The 19728-nt window shown below is 41.7% G+C and overlaps 1 protein-coding gene across 1 annotated transcript; it reads right to left on the bottom strand.

Annotated features, from left to right (window-relative positions):
• Positions 1-998: 998 nt before the first annotated feature.
• Positions 999-19724, bottom strand: LOC139413795 (WD repeat-containing protein 1-like). The gene is made up of 15 exons (XM_071161558.1): positions 18549-19724; positions 17695-17816; positions 17392-17482; positions 16820-16967; positions 15952-16132; positions 10405-10482; positions 9289-9369; positions 8392-8625; positions 7785-7872; positions 7209-7365; positions 5333-5420; positions 5059-5169; positions 4525-4698; positions 4114-4258; positions 999-1935 (listed from the first exon to the last, which is right to left on the bottom strand). Exons 1-15 carry the CDS (start codon positions 18562-18564, stop codon positions 1829-1831), a joined length of 1821 nt encoding a protein of 606 aa, XP_071017659.1. The 5' UTR covers positions 18565-19724; the 3' UTR covers positions 999-1828.
• Between the last annotated feature and the right edge of the window lie 4 nt (positions 19725-19728).

The following is a 19728-nucleotide window of genomic DNA, read 5'->3' as shown; positions in this document are numbered from 1 at the left end:
CAGCTGCAATAACGCACAAAAGTAAAAATATATATTTTTTAATGTAGCAAAGAAAATGAACACAAAGCCTTGTGTGGTGTTGGATTTGCCCGAAACAAGTTCAACTTCATATTTTGAAGCAGTGTCAGCTGCATCATGTAATGAGTATACTTGTCATCAGCAAGGACTAGGGAGTTATTTATGATAAACTGAACTAAGCACAGGCCAAAATCCTAGAGGAAAACATGGTTAGTTTGTTTTCCAACCGACACTGGGAGAAAAATTCACATTTCAGCAGCAATAACCTAAAACAAGGCCAAATCTCAATGGAGTTGCTTACCAATACGTCATTGAATGTTGCAGAGTTGCCTAGTTACAGTTTGGGCTTTATTTATAAAAAATTAAAAAGCCATGAAATTCTATGGCAAGAAAATGGTTGTCTGGCAATGATCAATATTCAACTTGACAGAGCTTGAATAATTTTAAGTATAATGCACAAATATTGTACAATCCAGGTGTGCAAAGCTCTTAGAGACTATCCCAGAAAGAGTCACAGCCGTAAATACTGCCAAAGATGTCAATACATGTACATACATGTTAAATACTCATCTAAATCAAGATAAATGGAGGTTCTTTTTTTTTTAACAAACATTAAGGATTTTCCTTTACACTTTGACATGAGCATTGTGTGTAGATCATTAACATAAAATGTAAATTAATTCAATTTGATCTATTTTAACCCATTTTTTTATTTAAATTTTAAGGCAGCATAATGTGAAAAGTTCCAGGGGGTGTAGACTTTCTATAGGCATTGTATGTGAAAGTAATTGAGATATTTGAAATAGTATCTGAACACAGTTCTGGGAATCAACAGGTACCAGTCATTCCACAAAAGCTAGTTGGCATTGGCTAGCGAAACTAACTTCCTTCATACTGCACGCAGAGACATGGTATCAACAATTAATTGACAGAAACTCACAGTATTAATTTAAACATGAGTAGCACGAAAGGGACATGAGTTGCTAGAAATTACTAACGTTTGTTTTATTGTCATTAATATCCACCCTTAGGAAAAAGTGGAAGCATCACAAAAAGAAAAAAGAATAAAGTAAAAAGTGTGAGACGGGAACATCGTGAGCCAAAAAGAAAACAATGGCAACAGGAGCTTCATTGAATAGACAGCATTTTGATTGTACACATGATTCATTTCTCTCTTGTTTTAAGTTCCTACTATTGCTCCCCCAATCACATTTGTTCCAACTAGAAATCATTCTGAAAGACATTGACGTTATGGAGTCAAAGAAGATGCAAAAAAAGCTAAATACCCAGTCCCATACAAATGGTAACATCAACCTCCGCTGAATACATGAACTAACAGGCAAGCACAATCGGAGGGCCATTCATTCGCAACTCAATCCCATTCAGGAATGTAACTGAAATATACCTCCATTGTCAATAAGGATAATTTTCCCCCCATTAATGTTGTCATTCCGAGTTAACAGAGATCAGATGAAACAACTCTCCAACCACGCACAGGCATTTCAGTTTGAACTGACATAAGGCTGTTGCCTCTGGAATGTTGAGCTTACAATTTGTTTCCTTGACCAGAACAGCTTGATATCAATGCAGCTATTTGGGTTATTTTTCTTTGTTCGTGCATTAGTGAACCGTTTAAAAGAATCAAAGAAAAAGACTGCGTTGGGATTCTTGCTTTAGATAAGCTTTTCCCTGCAGTGACCGGCAATTTCAGGGGTTGCTGACAAGAGACCAATTAGATACATACAATATTATATGAGTAAGAGAGCGGTCTACAGTAGTCCTTGTCCCTAATGATCCGTTCTTGTACAGATCAGAATTTAAGAGTCCACTGCTTGATGCTGGCGTCATGAGAGGTGGTCACTAGCGTGTGTTCATCTATCCAGGCCAGGCCACTGACATGGTGCAACCTGTGGGCATCTGTGGAAAGGGATGCGAGAACATAAGTGATGTCATATGGCTAACATTTAAAACATTGGGAGTGAATATACAGTATGTGTTGCTGCTAAAAACTTGAGCATGTGGTTTTCCACTGGAAAGTGTGAGCATTTTAATGTATCCCTAGAACAGGGGTTCATAAACCTTTTTAGCCTGGGACCCAAATGAGAAATTCTGTGTTTTCCTGGGACCCAAGCTTAGGAAAATATGCAACTATAAATAAAAGTCAGTACATTTCATTGCCCTTATGCCTAAAACAAATGGAATATAGACAAAAATAACAATGAAATTAAATAAACATGAATAGATATTTACATCGGTATTATCCACCATTAAAAACACACTGTTGCTGCTAAAATAAATCCTTTTCATTCTGAACTGGAATAAAGAGATCGATCACATCACAGATGTACAACAGAACACAGTGCAACCCTATCAAACTGAGCCTAAGTAACAATACAGATGAAAAGTGACCAGGCCTCTTGTACATCTTACTGTATAAATTGTTGAAAGTCTAGGTTGGAACTGTTGCTGTTAAAATAGAATACATATTTATATTCTGAACTGGAATAAACTGATTGATCACATCACACAGATATAGACAACACACTGAGTCCTAATGAGAGGTGTGGCTGGTTGAAGTTTTCAAAAAGCATGTATATTCTGGGCTCTGTTTTTGCAAGTGCAACACTGAGGTCATACTCTTCCTGTACTGGTTTTTAAGTATGTCAGAGTTGTGAACCCTGACTCACATAGGTATGTGATGCCAAACTGGACCAGAACATCTACTGCATTCTCAGTCAGGTAGGAGACTGCTTCCTGCTGTAGATGAACAATCCACAATTGGGTGTTTGCCTCAAAAAGCATCTTGCCTCAGTTTATTCCAGTTAAGAATACAAATTATTGCATTTTAACAGCAACAGTTCCAACCTAGACTAGTTTAAAATAATTTCTACAGTAAGCTGTACAGTAGGCCTGATCATTTTTCTTCCGTACTGTTACTAGGGTTGCACTATCAGCAACTAGCTTGCTTTGGTGAATGTTAGCTACTATCTGTGTACAAGGCCAGGGGATTGTTTGAAAAGAGAAACTCAGATACAATGAGTTAGTACTCCCTTATTTCTGCTCATCATCACCCGTTATAAAATTACAACAATGCCTTGCTAGCAGACTTAAATTTTCCACTGTCGAAGCACTGTTTCCTGAAGCATTCTGCCGGGTTCTCAAAGAACTCCCTGGGTTTACCATCATGCTGTGGATGTTTGGTCAGGACGTGTCGTTTTATTAATTTGTTCGTTTTGAGAGCCATTACTAAGCACTTCACCACTCAAAACACAATGTGGGCGCTCCTCGTTATAAGTTTGTATGAAAGGGAGAGAAACTCGTTGCTGTATATCCGTTTCATAACGATTGAGCTCAGTCAGAACTTGTCCATTTGATAACAGCAGTGAGTGATGGCGAGTGGGAATGACAAGTCATGGCTGACAGCGCTGCAGTGTGTGTCACGGAGTGATCAAGAAAACTGCAGGGGAAAAACAATGTGGTAAACCGCAAAGCACACGGGCATCCCTCTCTCACACTCGCAGCTGCCAAACTGAGCAGAGACCGTAGATGCACTTGGATAAATCAATTCCAATAATTAATGAAATCGTTATAAATTTACTCTGACACGTCACGACACACCATTAACAGGTACATACTTTAAGGCTGCCCTAGAATGATGGGGTCTAAGGAAGATACTGCCATCTAGCGGTGGTGAAAATAATTACATTTGGGAACATTGGAAATTCTGCAGCAATGGTACTACTACAAGATACCTCCCTCGCCAGTTAGCACACACTGAAAATGTGATTTTTTTCTATTATCACAACCCCCACCCCCCATACTTTTTGTAATGTTAACATTTGTTGTCCTGACAAATCAAACTACCCGCACAAAATGGTAGATTTAGCTACCAGCTGAAAAAGGTTGCTACAGAAAGATCAGCAGTTTAAAACGCCACCCGTCGAGAGTGGCGACACATTATCCGAGCAACATCTTCAGTTTCCATGACTTCAAATATCTGAATACGATAAGAGAGGATTTAAATAACTCCAGACACTTCTCTCTGTGGGTGTGTGTGTGCCACCTTTGCTCTCTGACAGCTATTTTGGCCCTCACCTGGGATCTTCAGCCTCTTGTCTGCATCATTCACTGTCCAAACGTAGACCATCATGTCCATTCCACCGCTGGCAAAGTGCTCATTGTCGGGGGACCAGGCCAAGGTAACTACTTTAGCGTGGTGTCCATAAAAATCATTTTTGACCTGTAGGAGGGGGATAAACAGAAATGGATTCATAATCCAACATGTAACATTAAGTCTCCACTCATACTCAAATTGATGGTATGATTGTATGCATTACATTACCCCCCGACTGATATTCACAAACCCAAATTGCATTTGCTGTTCATTGGGCTTTAGGAATATATTTATTGTACATAATTTGAGCATTCAGGACAATCAATATGGGACATGTTAATAGGTTATTTTGGCAAATTTTGCTTGAGATGGATGCGTGGGAGACTGCATACCGAGTAATCATCCGCCACGGTGAAAACTGTGACGACCTTCTTCTCATCAGTGACAGCCAGGTAGGCTCCGTCTTTGGAGTAGGCCATGTCTGTGACTGGCCCTTTGGCCTCCATGCTCTTCCCCTCATCCTTCAGAGTGTTGCCTTGGACAGAATACAAGTGGACCTTGCCATCCTGCCGGGAGGGAGAGAGGTGTCAAAGAAATACTATGGACAAGGGGAGGAATATTGAGTAGTTAGATCCAACCTACACCTAAATAAAATCAGCAATCAGTTGAACAACAGTGTCATTCCCTCAGAGTTTCATAGCACTGGTTAATAGTGCAGAGTGGCTGTGGATCCAACTTCTTGGGATCTTTAGTCAGCTGCACCAAAAGATCTGGAGCTTCTGCGTATCACATGAAGTGCATGTGTATAATCAGGCTATTCAGGAAAACTGTCATTGATCCCACACTAAGATGGATCAGAAGTAGTATGATCTAACAGTAAGCTATAATAGTTCCAGTTGAAATGAAGTTCCTATATGTAGACTTACTGCGCCGCCCACTGCCGCAGTGCTGCCTCCTGGGTGGATGGCTCCTGCTTCAGGCTCGTAGTCCAGACTGTCCAGCATGAACACCTTCTTCTGGTCCTTCAGCAACACCACCTGACAACCACACATTGTCAATATTAACACTATCCAGAACAGACAATTTAATGGTGTCACCCATATATGAATGACACAAAATACATGTGTTGACAACACTTTCTACCATACTATGATGCCTGAGTGACATGAGTTGGCACACATTAGGAGAGGATTTTGTTACCTGTCCAATGCACACGGCCAATGTGAGCCCCCCTGTTGCTACGGAAACATGTTTAGGCTGGACGTCCATCTTTACCAGGTTGGAAGCACTGCAAAAACAAACTGTTAGTAACCACATTTCCAGCCACAAGTATGCAAGTAAAGTTCTACCCTATAAAAACAAAAAAAAAATAGACATGAAGTTAGTGCAATTTTATAAATGCCAACAGAATTTGTTAGTTCGACATGGTCAGAACTTTGTGTTGGCAATTACACGTGAAATGGCGGTGGACGCCGTTATGTGCAAACATTGATATAATAACAATTATATCAACGCTAACTTGGAGTCATACGATATGGTGTGTGGTCCTCCCACTACGACTCAGGAAACCACGCAGTTTTAGGCTACAGCTGAAATAAGTTAGGAACTTCACAGGGTGGTGAAAGTGCATGGTAATGAGCTTGATGCAGCTGTCCAAAAAATATCTAGGGTCTTATTTTGTTGCCATTATGATCAATGCTCGACTGCCGTTGGACAAAATAAAATATTGAATTTATCCATAATCTCATGTAGACTAGCCTATCAGCACAGTCTACCTGCAAACTGTTGGCTAGAGTGCACAAGGCAAGATCAGAGTGGGAACATTTGCTATTTAGAGTTGTAGAGTAGAGTTGAAAATGTGACAGAAACACACACTTCAGATTTTTATTCAGTACATGAAAACTTAAGGGGAAAAGTACATTGTGTGCACTACGTCATCACGGAGCTTTTTTCTCTGCAACAACTCAGTTTGGTGGGGGGGGGGGGGGGGGTAGAAATCAACATGTCAATAGATTCACTATTAACTGAACATACCCTTTCCCAGAGGTGTGGGCTCGAGTCACAAATATGATGACTTGCAACACGACTTTAACACCAATGACTTGGTCCCACCTCTGCCCTTTCCAATATCATTAATAGTGTTCAATCAAATGGATTTATAAAGCACTTTTTACATCAGCAGAAGTCAAAAAGTGCTATACAGCAACCCAGTCTAAAACCCCAAAGAGCAAGTAACACATCTGAAGCATTTATACCTAGAAAGTATTCTCCTTGTATGAGCTGAAAGTTTAGAGGGACGGCCAGGTCTTGGTAGATTTGCAGTGGTCTGATACTCCTTCCATTTCAATATTATTGCTTGCACAGTGCTCCTTGGGATGTTTAAAGCTTGGGAAATCTTTTTGTATCCAAATCCGGCTTTAAACTTCTTCACAACAGTATCTCGGACCTGCCTGGTGTGTTCCTTGTTCTTCATGATGCTCTCTGCGCTTTTAACGGACCTCTGAGACTATCACAGTGCAGGTGCATTTATACGGAGACTTGATTACACACAGGTGGATTGTATTTATCATCATTAGTCATTTAGGTCAACATTGGATCATTCAGAGATCCTCACTGAACTTCTGGAGAGAGTTTGCTGCACTGAAAGTAAAGGGGCTGAATAATTTTACACGCCCAATTTTTCAGTTTTTGATTTGTTAAAAAAGTTTGAGATTTCCAATAAATGTCGTTCCACTTCATGATTGTGTCCCACTTGTTGTTGATTCTTCACAAAAAAATTGTTTTATATCTTTATGTTTGAAGCCTGAAATGTGGCAAAAGGTCGCAAAGTTCAAGGGGGCCGAATACGTTCGCAAGGCACTGTACATGTCACTATTGGTTTATGAATGAACACACCGAAAGTACGACATCACAACAACTATCTTGTCCAATGACAAAAAGTGAATCTCATCATAAGGAAGCAGTATTATTACAAAGCTACCCTCACTAGAGATAAGAGAGAACTGATAAATATTTTAGTGAAATCTGTATTTTAATCTCATCTTCTACCTTCAGTATAGAACACTTCTGGACCCACCTGTATTCTTTCTTTGTCACGCTGGTGAAGCGGACCGTGTCATCCATGCTGCAAGTCACCAGCTGGTCGGCCTCGTCCACCACCATCTTGGTGACAAGGTTGCTGTGGCCCTTCCCTGAGAAGCAGTTGTTCTCCCCGGTCTCGGCATCCCAGTAATGTGGAAGCCACAGTTAAGGATCATCTGACTGACACCAGGAGAGGGCAGCAGAGCAGATCTTAACTAACACAAGGGACCATAACATTGGTGGTGTGGGCCTCTTGTTAAACTAACAGATGGATACAAGGACATTGGCAACAGTTGTGCAGTACATTTATGTAATGTAATATAAGCAGACATGGCCATTACATTTTATGTGAGTCTTCATTAGGTGCCAATGTTGCTACTGGATTATGAATACACAAGGCTTTGACTATTAGCACTTGAGGGAATGTATTAGGCTCCTTGTGTTCCAAATGCCAACCACCTAGATAAGCCCCATTCATTCAGGGGAAATGGCCTGTGCAGAAAGCACAGTTCATCATTAATATGCCTCAATGTTGACACAGCATGCCTTCATTTTCCCAGTGAAAGGATATTGATGTGCCCGTCATGGCTGCCAGAGTAGATGTAAGCCCTCCCCTTGTTTTTGTGAACTGTCAAGGACTGAATGGATTTGCTGTGACCCTGTAAGGCACATAATGTGAGAGAATTGTTTAGCACAGTCAGTTAAGAACATTCATTATATTTGACTCAAGTGTCGCAGTTGTGATACTTTCAGTTTTGGCACGAATTCAGCATTTCCAATCATTGTGCAATTTCATGGGACTCTAGCAAACTAGAACTAAAATTAACTATTTAATTTTGAGGAATGCTGACAAAAACACTTGTATGCCATCTCCTTTCCTGTTACTGAACTATGTGCTTGTGTTGAGTAACAAGTGACTTGAAGACAACTTTAAAGGAAGATTATGTGATCAGGAAAAAGATAATGTTTCTAGACAAACTAAGTCAGCTAGGGACCGTTTCTGGGCAGAGCATCAATATCAGGAGATTAAGCCTGCCAGTTGTGTCCAAATTGTAAACAATATTTAAATATTAAACACCCTCAAGCCCTGACCCTCATTCCCCAACTCTAAGATGTGTTCAGACTACACCATATTGCATTCTGAAAACCCTGTCATGAGAAAGAAGGTTTAGGCTTACCTTGATGGTGCGGAGCGGCCGGTCGGGGTTGCTCTTATCCAGGTAGTTGATGTAGCCCGACAGGGATATGCTGAGCAGGTGGTCCTTCTGCCACAGGCAGCCCAGCTGCTGGTCCATGACGTCGGCGCCCATGTTGAAGGTGGTGAGGGCCATGCTGGTGCCCACATCCCACAGCTTCACAGTCTTGTCACCCGAGGCAGAGATGAGCTGGGAGCTGTCAGGGCTCCAGCTCACCTGAAGGAGAACAGAGGGAAGGAGTGGACCCAGGGTGACAAATAGGCATCACATCACTGTCGGTTATCACAATGCTTTCAGAGGAAACCTGTGCCGCTATAGTTTCTCTTTGGTAATGCAAAATGTACAGTCCCAAGCATTTTATTAAGCAGATGGCTAAGTTAATCACTACGGTCTTCCTGAGACCTGAAGTAGTCACATCGCTGCATTGCGGTGTATGTCATGTTGTGGGTTAGAGTCCCAGTTCAGATATGCCATTGATGGAATACATTAGATACAGTCTAATAATGTTGTTACACTCAATCACCAATTCAAATTCCTAGAAATCAAATATTGTTGGGGGCATGCAAAGTGAAAGTGTTTTAAAATGCAGTGGGTACAAGAAAGTTTGACTTTGTTTTCACAGGAACACATTGCACTTCTAATTTGAAAAGGAAAGCATTAATTTAGTTTGTTTACGTTCAAGTCCCTCTAGCAACTGCATGGCAGCTTTAATCTTGACTGGGTGTTCACCTCTCAGCAGTGAAGCCTGACAAGTTATGCTGAAGAGGAAAAAGACTGACGTTTCCATTCTCAGCAGGCTAAAGTAAAAACCCCATGCCTACATGTCTCAAACCACCAGGCAAAGTTGAACAATAAGAGAAACTCCGTCGAGATACTTACGGCATAGACTCCTCCTTCGTGGGCCTTCGCTCCGCCCAGAGCCCCAAGCTTCTCGCCAGTCTTTCCGTCGTATAGGAAGATCTAGGAAAACAGGGCAATTTGACAATTCTAGTAAGAACCAGTACTGTAGGGTAAAATTGAATTTCAACAGCCATGTAGAAACACCCATGTCTACTACTGCCCTCCAGTCAGCAATTCTTGTCAGTTCACTGGAAAGTATCTGACATTAATGTGTTGAGTTACAGCTGTTTTCTACTGTACTTCTAATCCCCCTCCACCACACACATTCACTAAAATATACTGAACAAAAATATAAACGCAACATTCAACAATTATGAGTTAGTTTATATAAGGAACTCAATTTAAATAAATAAGGCCCTAATCTATGGATTTCATGACTGGACAGGGGCGCAGCCATGGGTTGACATAGGCACACCCAATCAGAATTTGTTTTCCCCACAAAAGGGCTTAATTACAGACAAAAGTACTCCTCAGTTTCACCAGCTGTCCGGGTGGCTGTTCTCAGACGATCCCGCAGGTGAAGAAGCCAGATGTGGAGGTCCTGGGCTTGCGTGGTTACACGTGGTCTGCAGTTGAGGCCAGTCGGGTGTACTGCCTTTATCTCTAAAATGACGTTGGAGACTGCTTATGGTAGAGAAATGAACATTAAATTCTGGCAACAGCTCTGGTGGACATTCCTGTAGTCAGCATGCCAAATTGCACACTCCCTCAACTTGAGACATCTGTGGCATTGTGTGACAACCTTGGAGTGGCCTTGTGCCCAGCACAAGGTGCACCGGTGTAATGATCATGCTTATTGATATGCCACACCTGTCAGGTGTATGGATTATCTTGGCAAAAGAAGAAATGAGCAACAAATTTGATAGAATAAGCTTTTTGACCGTATGGAAAATGTCTGAAATCATTTATTTCAGCTCAAGAAACATGGGACCAACACTTTACATGTTGCGTGTATATTTTTGTTCAGTATAAAATACAAGTCTAGAAGAATTAAGACAGGCTGTCAATGTTCTACCAACTGTGGTGGGTTCTGAGACCACCTTAGTGATGCTGGGTCCCTGACCATGGAGCAGCTCTAGTAGCTAGCGGACTCACCTGACCGTCAGCGCCAGCCGTACAGAAGCGGTTCCCGTCTGGAGAGAAACGCACGCAGTTGACAAACCGGCTGTGGTCCTAGGATGGGGTAGGGGATTGTTAGAGATTTGAGCTTTTCCAAAAAGGACTATTAACTATTGATTTTCTGGTTAATTTAAGAAAGCAACATTTGTATATTGGTTGTTGTCTATCAATTAAACTGTCAAGTTTAAGTCTCTTGAAAATATTGCAAGTAATTTGACAGTTACCTGACTAACTCATTGAGCCAGCTTTCTACAAACCCCTTCTTTGGGAAGAAAAAAAAAAAAAAAGAGAATATACAGAACCATGCCCAATTCAAAAGAAAATGCAGAACCAAGAACAGATATAGCCCTTGGTTCACTCCAGACCTGACTGCCCTTGACCAGCACAAAAACATCCTGTGGCGGACTGCAATAGCATGGAACAGTCCCCACGATATGCAACTGTTCAGGGAAGTCAGGAACCAATACACAAAGTCAGGAAAGCAAAGGCTAGCTTTTTCAAGCAGAAATTCACATCTGGAAGCTGTAACTCCAAAAAGTTCTGGGACACTGTAAAGTCCATGGAGAACAAGAGCACCTCCTCCCAGCTGCCCACTGCACTGAGTCTAGGTAACACGATCACCACTGATAAATCCATGATAAATCGAACATTTCAATAAGCATTTCTCAACGGCTGGCTATGCCTTCCTCCTGGCTACTCCTACCCCGGCCAACAGCTCCGCCTCACCCGCAGCTACTCTCCCAAGCCTCCCCAGCTTCTCCTCTACCCAAATCCAGACAGCAGATGTTCTGAAAGAGCTGCAAAACCTGGACCCGTACAAATCAGCTGGGCTAGACAATCTGGACCCGCTCTTTCTAAAACTATCCGCCGACATTGTTGCAACCCCTATTACCAGCCTGTTGAACCTCTTTCATATCGTCCAAGATCCATAAAGATTGGAAAGCTGTCGCGGTCATCCCGCTCTTCAAAGGGGGTGACACCCTAGACCCAAACTGTTACAGACCTATATTCATCATGCCCTGCCTACCTAAAGTCTTTGAAAGCCAAGTTAAAACAGATCACTGACCACTTCGAATCCCACCGTACCTTCTACGCTGTGCAATCCGGCTTCTGAGCCGGTCACGGGTGCACCTCAGCCCCGCTCAAGGTACTAAACGATATCATAACCGCCATTGATAAGACAGTACTGTGCAGCCGTCTTCATTGACCTGGTCAAGGCTTTCGACTCTCAATCACCGTATTCTTATCGGCAGACTCAATAGCCTTGGTTTTTCTAATGACTGCCTCGCCTGGTTCACCAACTACTTCTCTGATAGAGTTCAGTGTGTCAAATCGGAGGGCATGTTGTCCGGATAACAAGTAGTAGCTCTACTTGCACATCATAATCTGCTCATTTATCACTCCAGTGTTAATCTGCTAAATTGTAATTATTCACCCCTACGGCCTATTTATTGCCTACCTTCTCATGCCTTTTGCACACACTGTATATAGACTCTTTTTTTCCTACTGTGTCATTGACTTGTTTATTGTTTACGCCATGTCTAACTGTGTCACACTGCTTTGCTTTATCTTGGCCAGGTCGCAGTTGCAAATGAGAACTTGTTCTCAACTAGCCTACCTGGTTAAATAAAAGGTACAATTTAAAAATAAATTTAAAAAATACAGAAGGGACAACCTACTTCTGGAGACCCTGAGCAGAAATTCTTCAGAGGAATTTCAGTTGTTTCGATACATAAGGTTCCCTTTTCAACACCCATATTGTAGATCTCATGAGTCTCAATTATTGCGGAGTCAGGTCACGTGCTTAATAAAGTATCTGTTACAGAGGAGTATAAATTATTTTCTTTTTAGGCTGGATCACATTGAATTGTAGTAGGTTTTAATTCTGTAATGTATTGATTGTTGTTTCTCCACCCCAACCCAATATTTTTTGCTAAATTAGCCTAATGGGGCTAAAATGTGGATTTATAAGCACTAAATGTGTATGGACTTGGCCCAAGACCACAAACAGTGACTGGTGGCAGCCTGTAGCAAACCCTAGTCCAGACACATCATCTCAAAACTGCAAAAAAGCTGACTGCTCCAAGGCAGGTAGTTTGCTAGGCATAATGCACCAAAACATTTTTTGAAAAGGATACTTATTGAATAAGTTGAGGTCAGTCTGTACTGACCTCAACTTGCAGTTGACAACATGTGAAAGTACATAAAACACTGATCTTGAGAAACTGAGAACCACTCAAAAAAGTAGTCAAGAATGTACAGTGCGTTTGGAAAGTATTCAAACCCCTCAACTTTTCAAGCATTTTGTTACATTAGACTTAGTAAAATAGATTGCAATCTACACACAATGACAAAGCAAAAACTGATTTTTATAAAATGTACGCGAATTTAAAAATGAACTGAAATATTACATTTACATAACTATTCAGACCTTTTACTCAGTACTTTGTTGAAGTGTTGAAGCACCTTGGCAGTGAGTCTTCTTGGGTATGACGCTACAAGCTTGGCAAACCTGTATTTGGAGAGTTCCTCCCATTCTTATCTGCAGATCCTCTCAAGCTCTGTCAGGTTGGATGGGGAGCGCTGCTGCACAGCTATTTTCAGGTTTCTCAAGAGCTGTTCGATCAAGTTCAAGTCCGGGCTCTGGCTTGGCCACTCATGGACATTTCAAGACTTGGCCCGAAGCCACTCCTGCATTGTCTTGGCTGTGTGGGTCATTGTCCTGTTGGAAGGTGAACCTCGCCCCAGTCTGATGTCCTGAGCATTCTGGAGCAGCAAGGATCTCCCTGTACTTTGCTCTGTTCATCTTTCCCTCAATCCTGACAAGTCTCCCAGTCTCTGAAAAACATCCCCACAGCATGATGCTGCCACCACCATGCTTCACCATAGGGATGGTGCAAGGTTTCCTCCAGACGTGATGGTTGGCATTCAGGCCAAAGAGATCAATCTTGGTTTCATTAGACCAGAGAATCTTGTTTCTCATGGTCGGAGAGAACTTTAAGTGCTTTTTGGCAAAATCCAAGCGGGCTGCAATGTGCCTTTTACTGAAGAGTGGCTTCCATCTGGCCACTACCATAAAGGCCTGATTGGTGGAGTGCGGCAGAGATGGGAGAAGCGTCCAGAAGGACAACCATCTCAACAGAGGAACTCTGGAGCCCTGTCAAAGTGACCATCCGGTTCTTGGGCACCTCCCTCACCAAGGCCGTTCTCCCTGAACTGCTCAGTTTAGCCGGGCGGCCAGCTCTAGGAAGAATCTTGGTGGTTCCTGAACTGCTCACATTTAAGAATGATGGAGGTCACGGTGTTCTTGGCGACAGTCAATGCTGCACACATTTTTTGTTACCCTTCCCCAGATCTGTGCCTTGACACCATCCTGTCTCGGAGCTCTACCATGGCTTGGTTTTTGCTCTGACATGCACTGTCAACTGTGGAGCTTATATAGAGACTTACCAAACCATGTCCAATCAATTGAATTTACCATAGGTGGACTCCAGTCAAGTTGTAGAAACATCAAGGATGATCAATGGAAACAGGATGCACCTGAGCTCAATTCCAAGTGTCATAGCAAAGTGTCAGTTTTCTTTTTTGCAAAAAAATTCTTTAAAAAAGTTGTCATTGTGTGTAGATTTATGAGGAAGAAATCCATTGAATCCTTTTTAGAATAAGGTTAGAAGATACAACATGGAAAAGTTCAAGTGGTCCAAATAAACTGTAAATGCATTTTCCCAAGAGCAGAGTATAGTTCACCTTGACTACAATATTGTCAATATGTTCACTACAGAGTGTTCTTTGCTGTTCTGGAACCCTCTTTAAATTAGATATGGGGGGGGGGGGAATACAGTAGAATATTAGTCGGATATACCCGCACCAAAATTTCAGTATGTGTCCTTGATAGTTTGCTCTCCATCTTATTTTTAAACAGTGAGCTAAATTTGTTTTCAGCACTTTATTTCCATGACTGATCAAAACTCACTTTCTCATGGCTCGCTCGTCACTCAGCAGCAGACATATGGTGAGCAATAACATCAAGTCAGTGTGCAGTATCGAATTGCAATACATAGACTTGTGAGAATCGTGAGTCGCAATACATATCGTATCAGCACCAAAGTATTGTGGTAATATCCTATCATGAGGTCACTGGTAATTCCCAGCCCTACTTTAAAGCCTCATCAGAAATACACCGCTTTTTGTTTTGGGGGGGGGATTCAGCAGCATGTTAACCAGACTAATGTCGTCAGCAGCTCAGAACCATGAGCTAAGTGACTGAGACAATGTCAAAATCTCCTTTCGCACTTTAAAAGAAACCAAAGTTGGCTTGACTCCTACGCACACTGATACGTTCCATGGTCAACAAATGTATGGCTTCCCAGTGGTGTAAATTACTACTTAAGTCATTTGAGGGTCTGTACTTTACTATATTCCGAAAGAATTTTTTTTTTTTTTTTTTTTTAAAGGTACTTTTTAACTCCATACATTTTCCATGACACTCTAAAGTACTCATTATATTTTGAAAGCTTAACAAGACATGAAAATGGTCCAATTCAGACTCATCAAGACAACATTTGGTCATCCCTACTGCCTTTGATCTGGCGGACTCACTAAATAAAAATGCTTAATTTGTAAAGGTGTTGGGGTGTGCCCCTGGCTATCCATAAATAAAAATGCTTAATTTGTAAAGGTGTTGGGGTGTGCCCCTGGCTATCCGTAAATAAAAATGGTGCCGTAGGGTTTGTTTATATTGTGAATTTGAAATGGTTTATATACTTAAGTATATTATAAACCAAATACTTACTCAAGTAGTTATTTACTGGGTGACTCACTTTTACTTTAGTAACTTTCTATTAAGGTATCTTTCATGTTTTACTCAAGTATGACAATTGAGTACTTTTCCCACTGTGACTTCCGTCCGTGCTCACGACAGGGCTAACCGAGTGAAAAGGTCTATAGTACCAAAAGGAAATACTAATTTAATTTTTTGTAAAAATCCAGAACAAATTCCCAAATTTCTTCAGAAATGTCAGACACATTGGCCTTTTCTAATTTGGGGGAAAAGTCTGTACTCTGCCCTCTCTCTGTAACTCACAAGCCGATAAGTGGTCAAGTGGAGTGTCAATTAGTTAGTAGGCAAATGGAAAACTGTCCTCCCCAATAGCCTGCTTTTGGCAAGGAAACAAGTATATCCTACCGGAGTCCTTTTACCGAAGAGTTATGAAATCTCCCACCCCCCCTTGAATCAGCTAATTGCTTTCTTGTAGGAGAAAAGCTTGCAAACATTTAAAAACGATATGCTATGTATCCTTTTATCTACAAAATGTCTTGCACAACTAGCTAAATTTGACATCACTTCATACATTTTGGGATTACACGTAATCCCAAAACGTAATTTGCCTGATGCACAATTGCAGTAGTAATTTCATACAAGCACATTTGTCTACTTCCCCTCTCCGCCTCTGCTCGATTACCTTTTTCTAAAAAGGGAGGCCAGAGACACGAGTTGAGACTCATTGAGAAAAGGCCACTCACTGTGCTTGAGAACTTGAACTTGAAAGGGGGTCCCTCAAAGAAGGCCCCACAGTTGTCATCACTGCCGGTGATGAGGCGGTAGGGGCGAGTCTGCTTGATGTCCACGCTGTTAATGATTTTGGAGTGGCCCGAGATCTCACCCACTGAGGAGCCAGTGTCCCACAGGAACACAGCCCCAAACCTGTAAGGAAGAACACACACATTTACAAAGTGGGACAAGACATGATGCAATGCAAAATGTGCAGCGATTCACTAGATAGAAGCAAATCATTCATAATTCATAAGTGCATAGATGAAAGAGACAACCTTATCCAAGTTTTAGGGGAGTTATGAAAGTCTTGGGTGAAGGGTGTTTTTGAATTAATCTTCTGACGTCCGGAAATCTAATTTTAAAGGGGTTCAAGCAATGTCTAGTAATTGAATATTCAATTCATGTCAGATACTGGAATGTTTACAACAGGATTAGTCACTAGAGTTGAGAGATGTTGCCCCAACATGCTGGGGACATGTTCAAAAGACAAAACAATTTAACAAAAGGAGGCATCACCTGAACATACCCACTAAGGATGTTAATTTTAGTTTCAAAAGAGTTTGGCATATGCCTAACTGAACACAACCCTGATTCAGCTGATCACGAGTCTATAATTCATGGACATGTTATTGCTGATGTGGAACAAAAACCTGCACACCCCATAACGCGTTAACAGCGGACATAAAGCTTATGCAATCCTCTATGACGTACAACCATTGTTCACCAAAGTGTAAATGCTGCACTGTTAGGAGGACCCGAGCTCTTATTTGGAAGATAACGGTACAGGCACCATGTCCCTGTCCTGCATGTGGTCTGAACTAGGCCCTACAGACTTACTTCTCACGTCCCTCTCCCACACAAGCAATCCTTTTGCTGTCCTCAGTCCAGGCGATGTCCTTGATTTTGCCCCCAAAAGGCTGGTACTCATACTTCAGAAGGTGCTCCTTCTGGGTAGTGTCCCAGATACGGATCTTACCAGACACATCTGTAGGAAACATATTTGAACGTTGTAGATTTGGCATCACTATCATAAAAATTATCTCTGCCCATTTGGCTTTGTGCAAATGAGATGTTCTCCACAGAAACCACATGCATGAGAAGACCAGGTATAGGTCTTGTCACTATTCACAATTAAGACAAATCAATTGACAGACGAGATCCGAGTGAATTTGAAAAAGCATTCTCGTTTCTTGGCATGTTGTATGATAAGACATGATTTATTAGGATCCCATTAGCCAACGCCAATAGCTAGTCTTACTGGAGTCCGACTACAACAAAAAAGTCAGGACAAAAAACAAAAATACTAGAATTAAAATACATTAACATGTAGTGTCTGTGTGTGTGCGCATCTATCAGTTACACATACATGTCAGTACATACACACAAGTAGGTCATAACTATCTAGCTACCTCCAGACGCAATGTAGAAGCCACTGGGAGCATACTTGGCAACAGTAACTTGATGAGGGTGCTCGGTGTAGATGTCAGCTATGGCAGGGTTCTGTCAGAGATGAAGGCAAAACTTGAACATTAGTACAGGTTCTCACACACAATATAGACTGGGGAAGAGGTTAAATCCTTTAATAAAATCTGACCAGCTCAGTTCACACATTTTACTGTACATGAACACACCCAAATATAGGCCTGTGAGTTTCAGGTTATCAGCTGCCAACAATGTGTCAAGTGATATGTCCATTAGATTTAAAGAATTACATCTATGTTCCTGATGATGACACTCTTCCCATTGGTGTAGAGGAAGTTGTTGCCTTTGGGATCTCCACCAAGGACTTTGGCAACTCCTCGCTCCATCTGCGGGAGGCTGGCAAATACATGCTCTGTGTGAACGGCAAGGAAACGTGTATTATTAATAATAACATCATCATCTAAGTTAGTCTAGGCATTGACCTATTAGGTTGGTAAAAAACACATACATTAAGATCAGCCTACAGCAGCTGTAAAAACGGACAAATCAAAACTACACTTCAATCAATTTATACAAACTAAATGACACTGTTGCTTGTATTATGTATGATGCCAGGCCTCTGAAATGCATAGCAGACGACCTGTAATAGCAGTCTGTCACAAAGACAATAAATAGGTCTTCATGTGCCTCTGCTTTTAGCTGATACATTAACTACACGTTAGCAGATAAGTGTAAAATATGCATACGACTGTGTAGTGTTACTAAAATCACCCACACTCAGTGACATGTCAACACTGCGTTGCATATTTCGTGCAGAAATCGAGTGCCATATTTCCTTCAAACAATTTCAAAACAGAGTAGGTTCCCTTTCAAGCTCCATCCAATGAGAGGAAACTCAATTATGAATACGTGGCTATTTACCTAGTTACAGAAGAACTTTGGCAGGGGTGTGATGTCTCAATACAAGAAATGTGATTGAAAATGCAGAATGGGCGAGGTTAGTGCTTACACACGTAGTTACAGTAGCTAGCTAGCTAACGTTAGCTGTTTCTCTTTGGTGAAGCACTATTTGTACTAAGGGAACGATTAAAGGTCCATCTTTAATGTATATTATTTCAAAAATGAAACTAATAAAACGACTTACTCAAATCATAGGTCATATTCGCAGATTTTGTATTAATTCCTCCGATGAATGAAACGCCAAACCTCCCTTATCCACCGGCAGTTCTGGACTCTGCTAATCGCACAAACACGGAAGCGAACGGCACTCTCCGTATGCCTGGCTTTGCCCATATATAGTAAACTCAGCTTCGACGCGAGCAGCTGTCGCCCACTAGACTTGCGCTTACTTGCCTGTCGAGGAAATGACGTTACCTTGAATAGTCAAGTAATTCAAGAAGATACCCAACAAGGTAAATAAAGGACACTTTGCCCCAGAGGTTATGGAATCGATGTGATGACAAATAGGTAAAAATAACTATTTTAAAACCTAACACACTTATACAGCTATGCAAGCATCAGCACTGGGTGTGGGGATGGGGGATCCCCAGCACAGGCGGCTGGTGGCACCTTAATTGGGTAGGACAGGCTCATTGTAATGACTGGAACGGAATTAATTAAACGTATCAAACACATGGTTTTTATGTTTTACATTTGAATCATTTAGCACAGGGTTTCCCTAACTCAGTCCTGGGCCGCAAGTCCTGTTTCTAAATGTAACGGATGTGAAACGGCTAGCTTAGTTAGCGGTGTTGCGCGTTTAAGCGTTTCAATCGGTGACGTCACTTGCTCTGAGACCAAGTTACAGATGCACAAATATCATACCCCCAAAACATGCTAACCTCGCACCATTACAATAACACGGGAGTTTAGTTTGATGTAATCATTGCGTGTTAGGAATATGGAACTAAATACTAAACTTTTGACCTACTTTAAATACGTGAATTTGTCCCCCTAAAATGGGGGGGGGGGGGGGGCTATGTACAAAGAGTGCTTTAATTTCTAAACGGTTCACCTGATATGGACGAAAATACCCTCAAATTACAGCTTTGAACTCATAGTCATTGTATCATTTCAAATCCAAAGTGCTGGAGTGCAGAGCGGTCACGTGTGTTTGCAAGGCAGATGTCCCGAGTTCGAGCCAGGTATGATGAGCCGGATTTGGGGGAAGTGGTACTCGCTAAACAAGCAGCGTGATGTCCCTGGCAATTGTTCTGCGACCTGGATCTGCAGTTGCGTTCAGATCAACCGCGAGTTTGGGGGGTGAATGTAGCCGATGGAGATTTTTTAAACTGTCGCCCCTTGCACCTTTGACGAAGGCTTTG

The sequence above is a fragment of the Oncorhynchus clarkii genome, chromosome 7 (genome assembly GCF_045791955.1).
Source record: "Oncorhynchus clarkii lewisi isolate Uvic-CL-2024 chromosome 7, UVic_Ocla_1.0, whole genome shotgun sequence".
Lineage (NCBI taxonomy): Eukaryota > Metazoa > Chordata > Actinopteri > Salmoniformes > Salmonidae > Oncorhynchus > Oncorhynchus clarkii.
The sequence above is the reverse complement of the archived record's forward strand: the minus strand, read 5'-3'. Positions and strand labels throughout refer to the sequence as shown.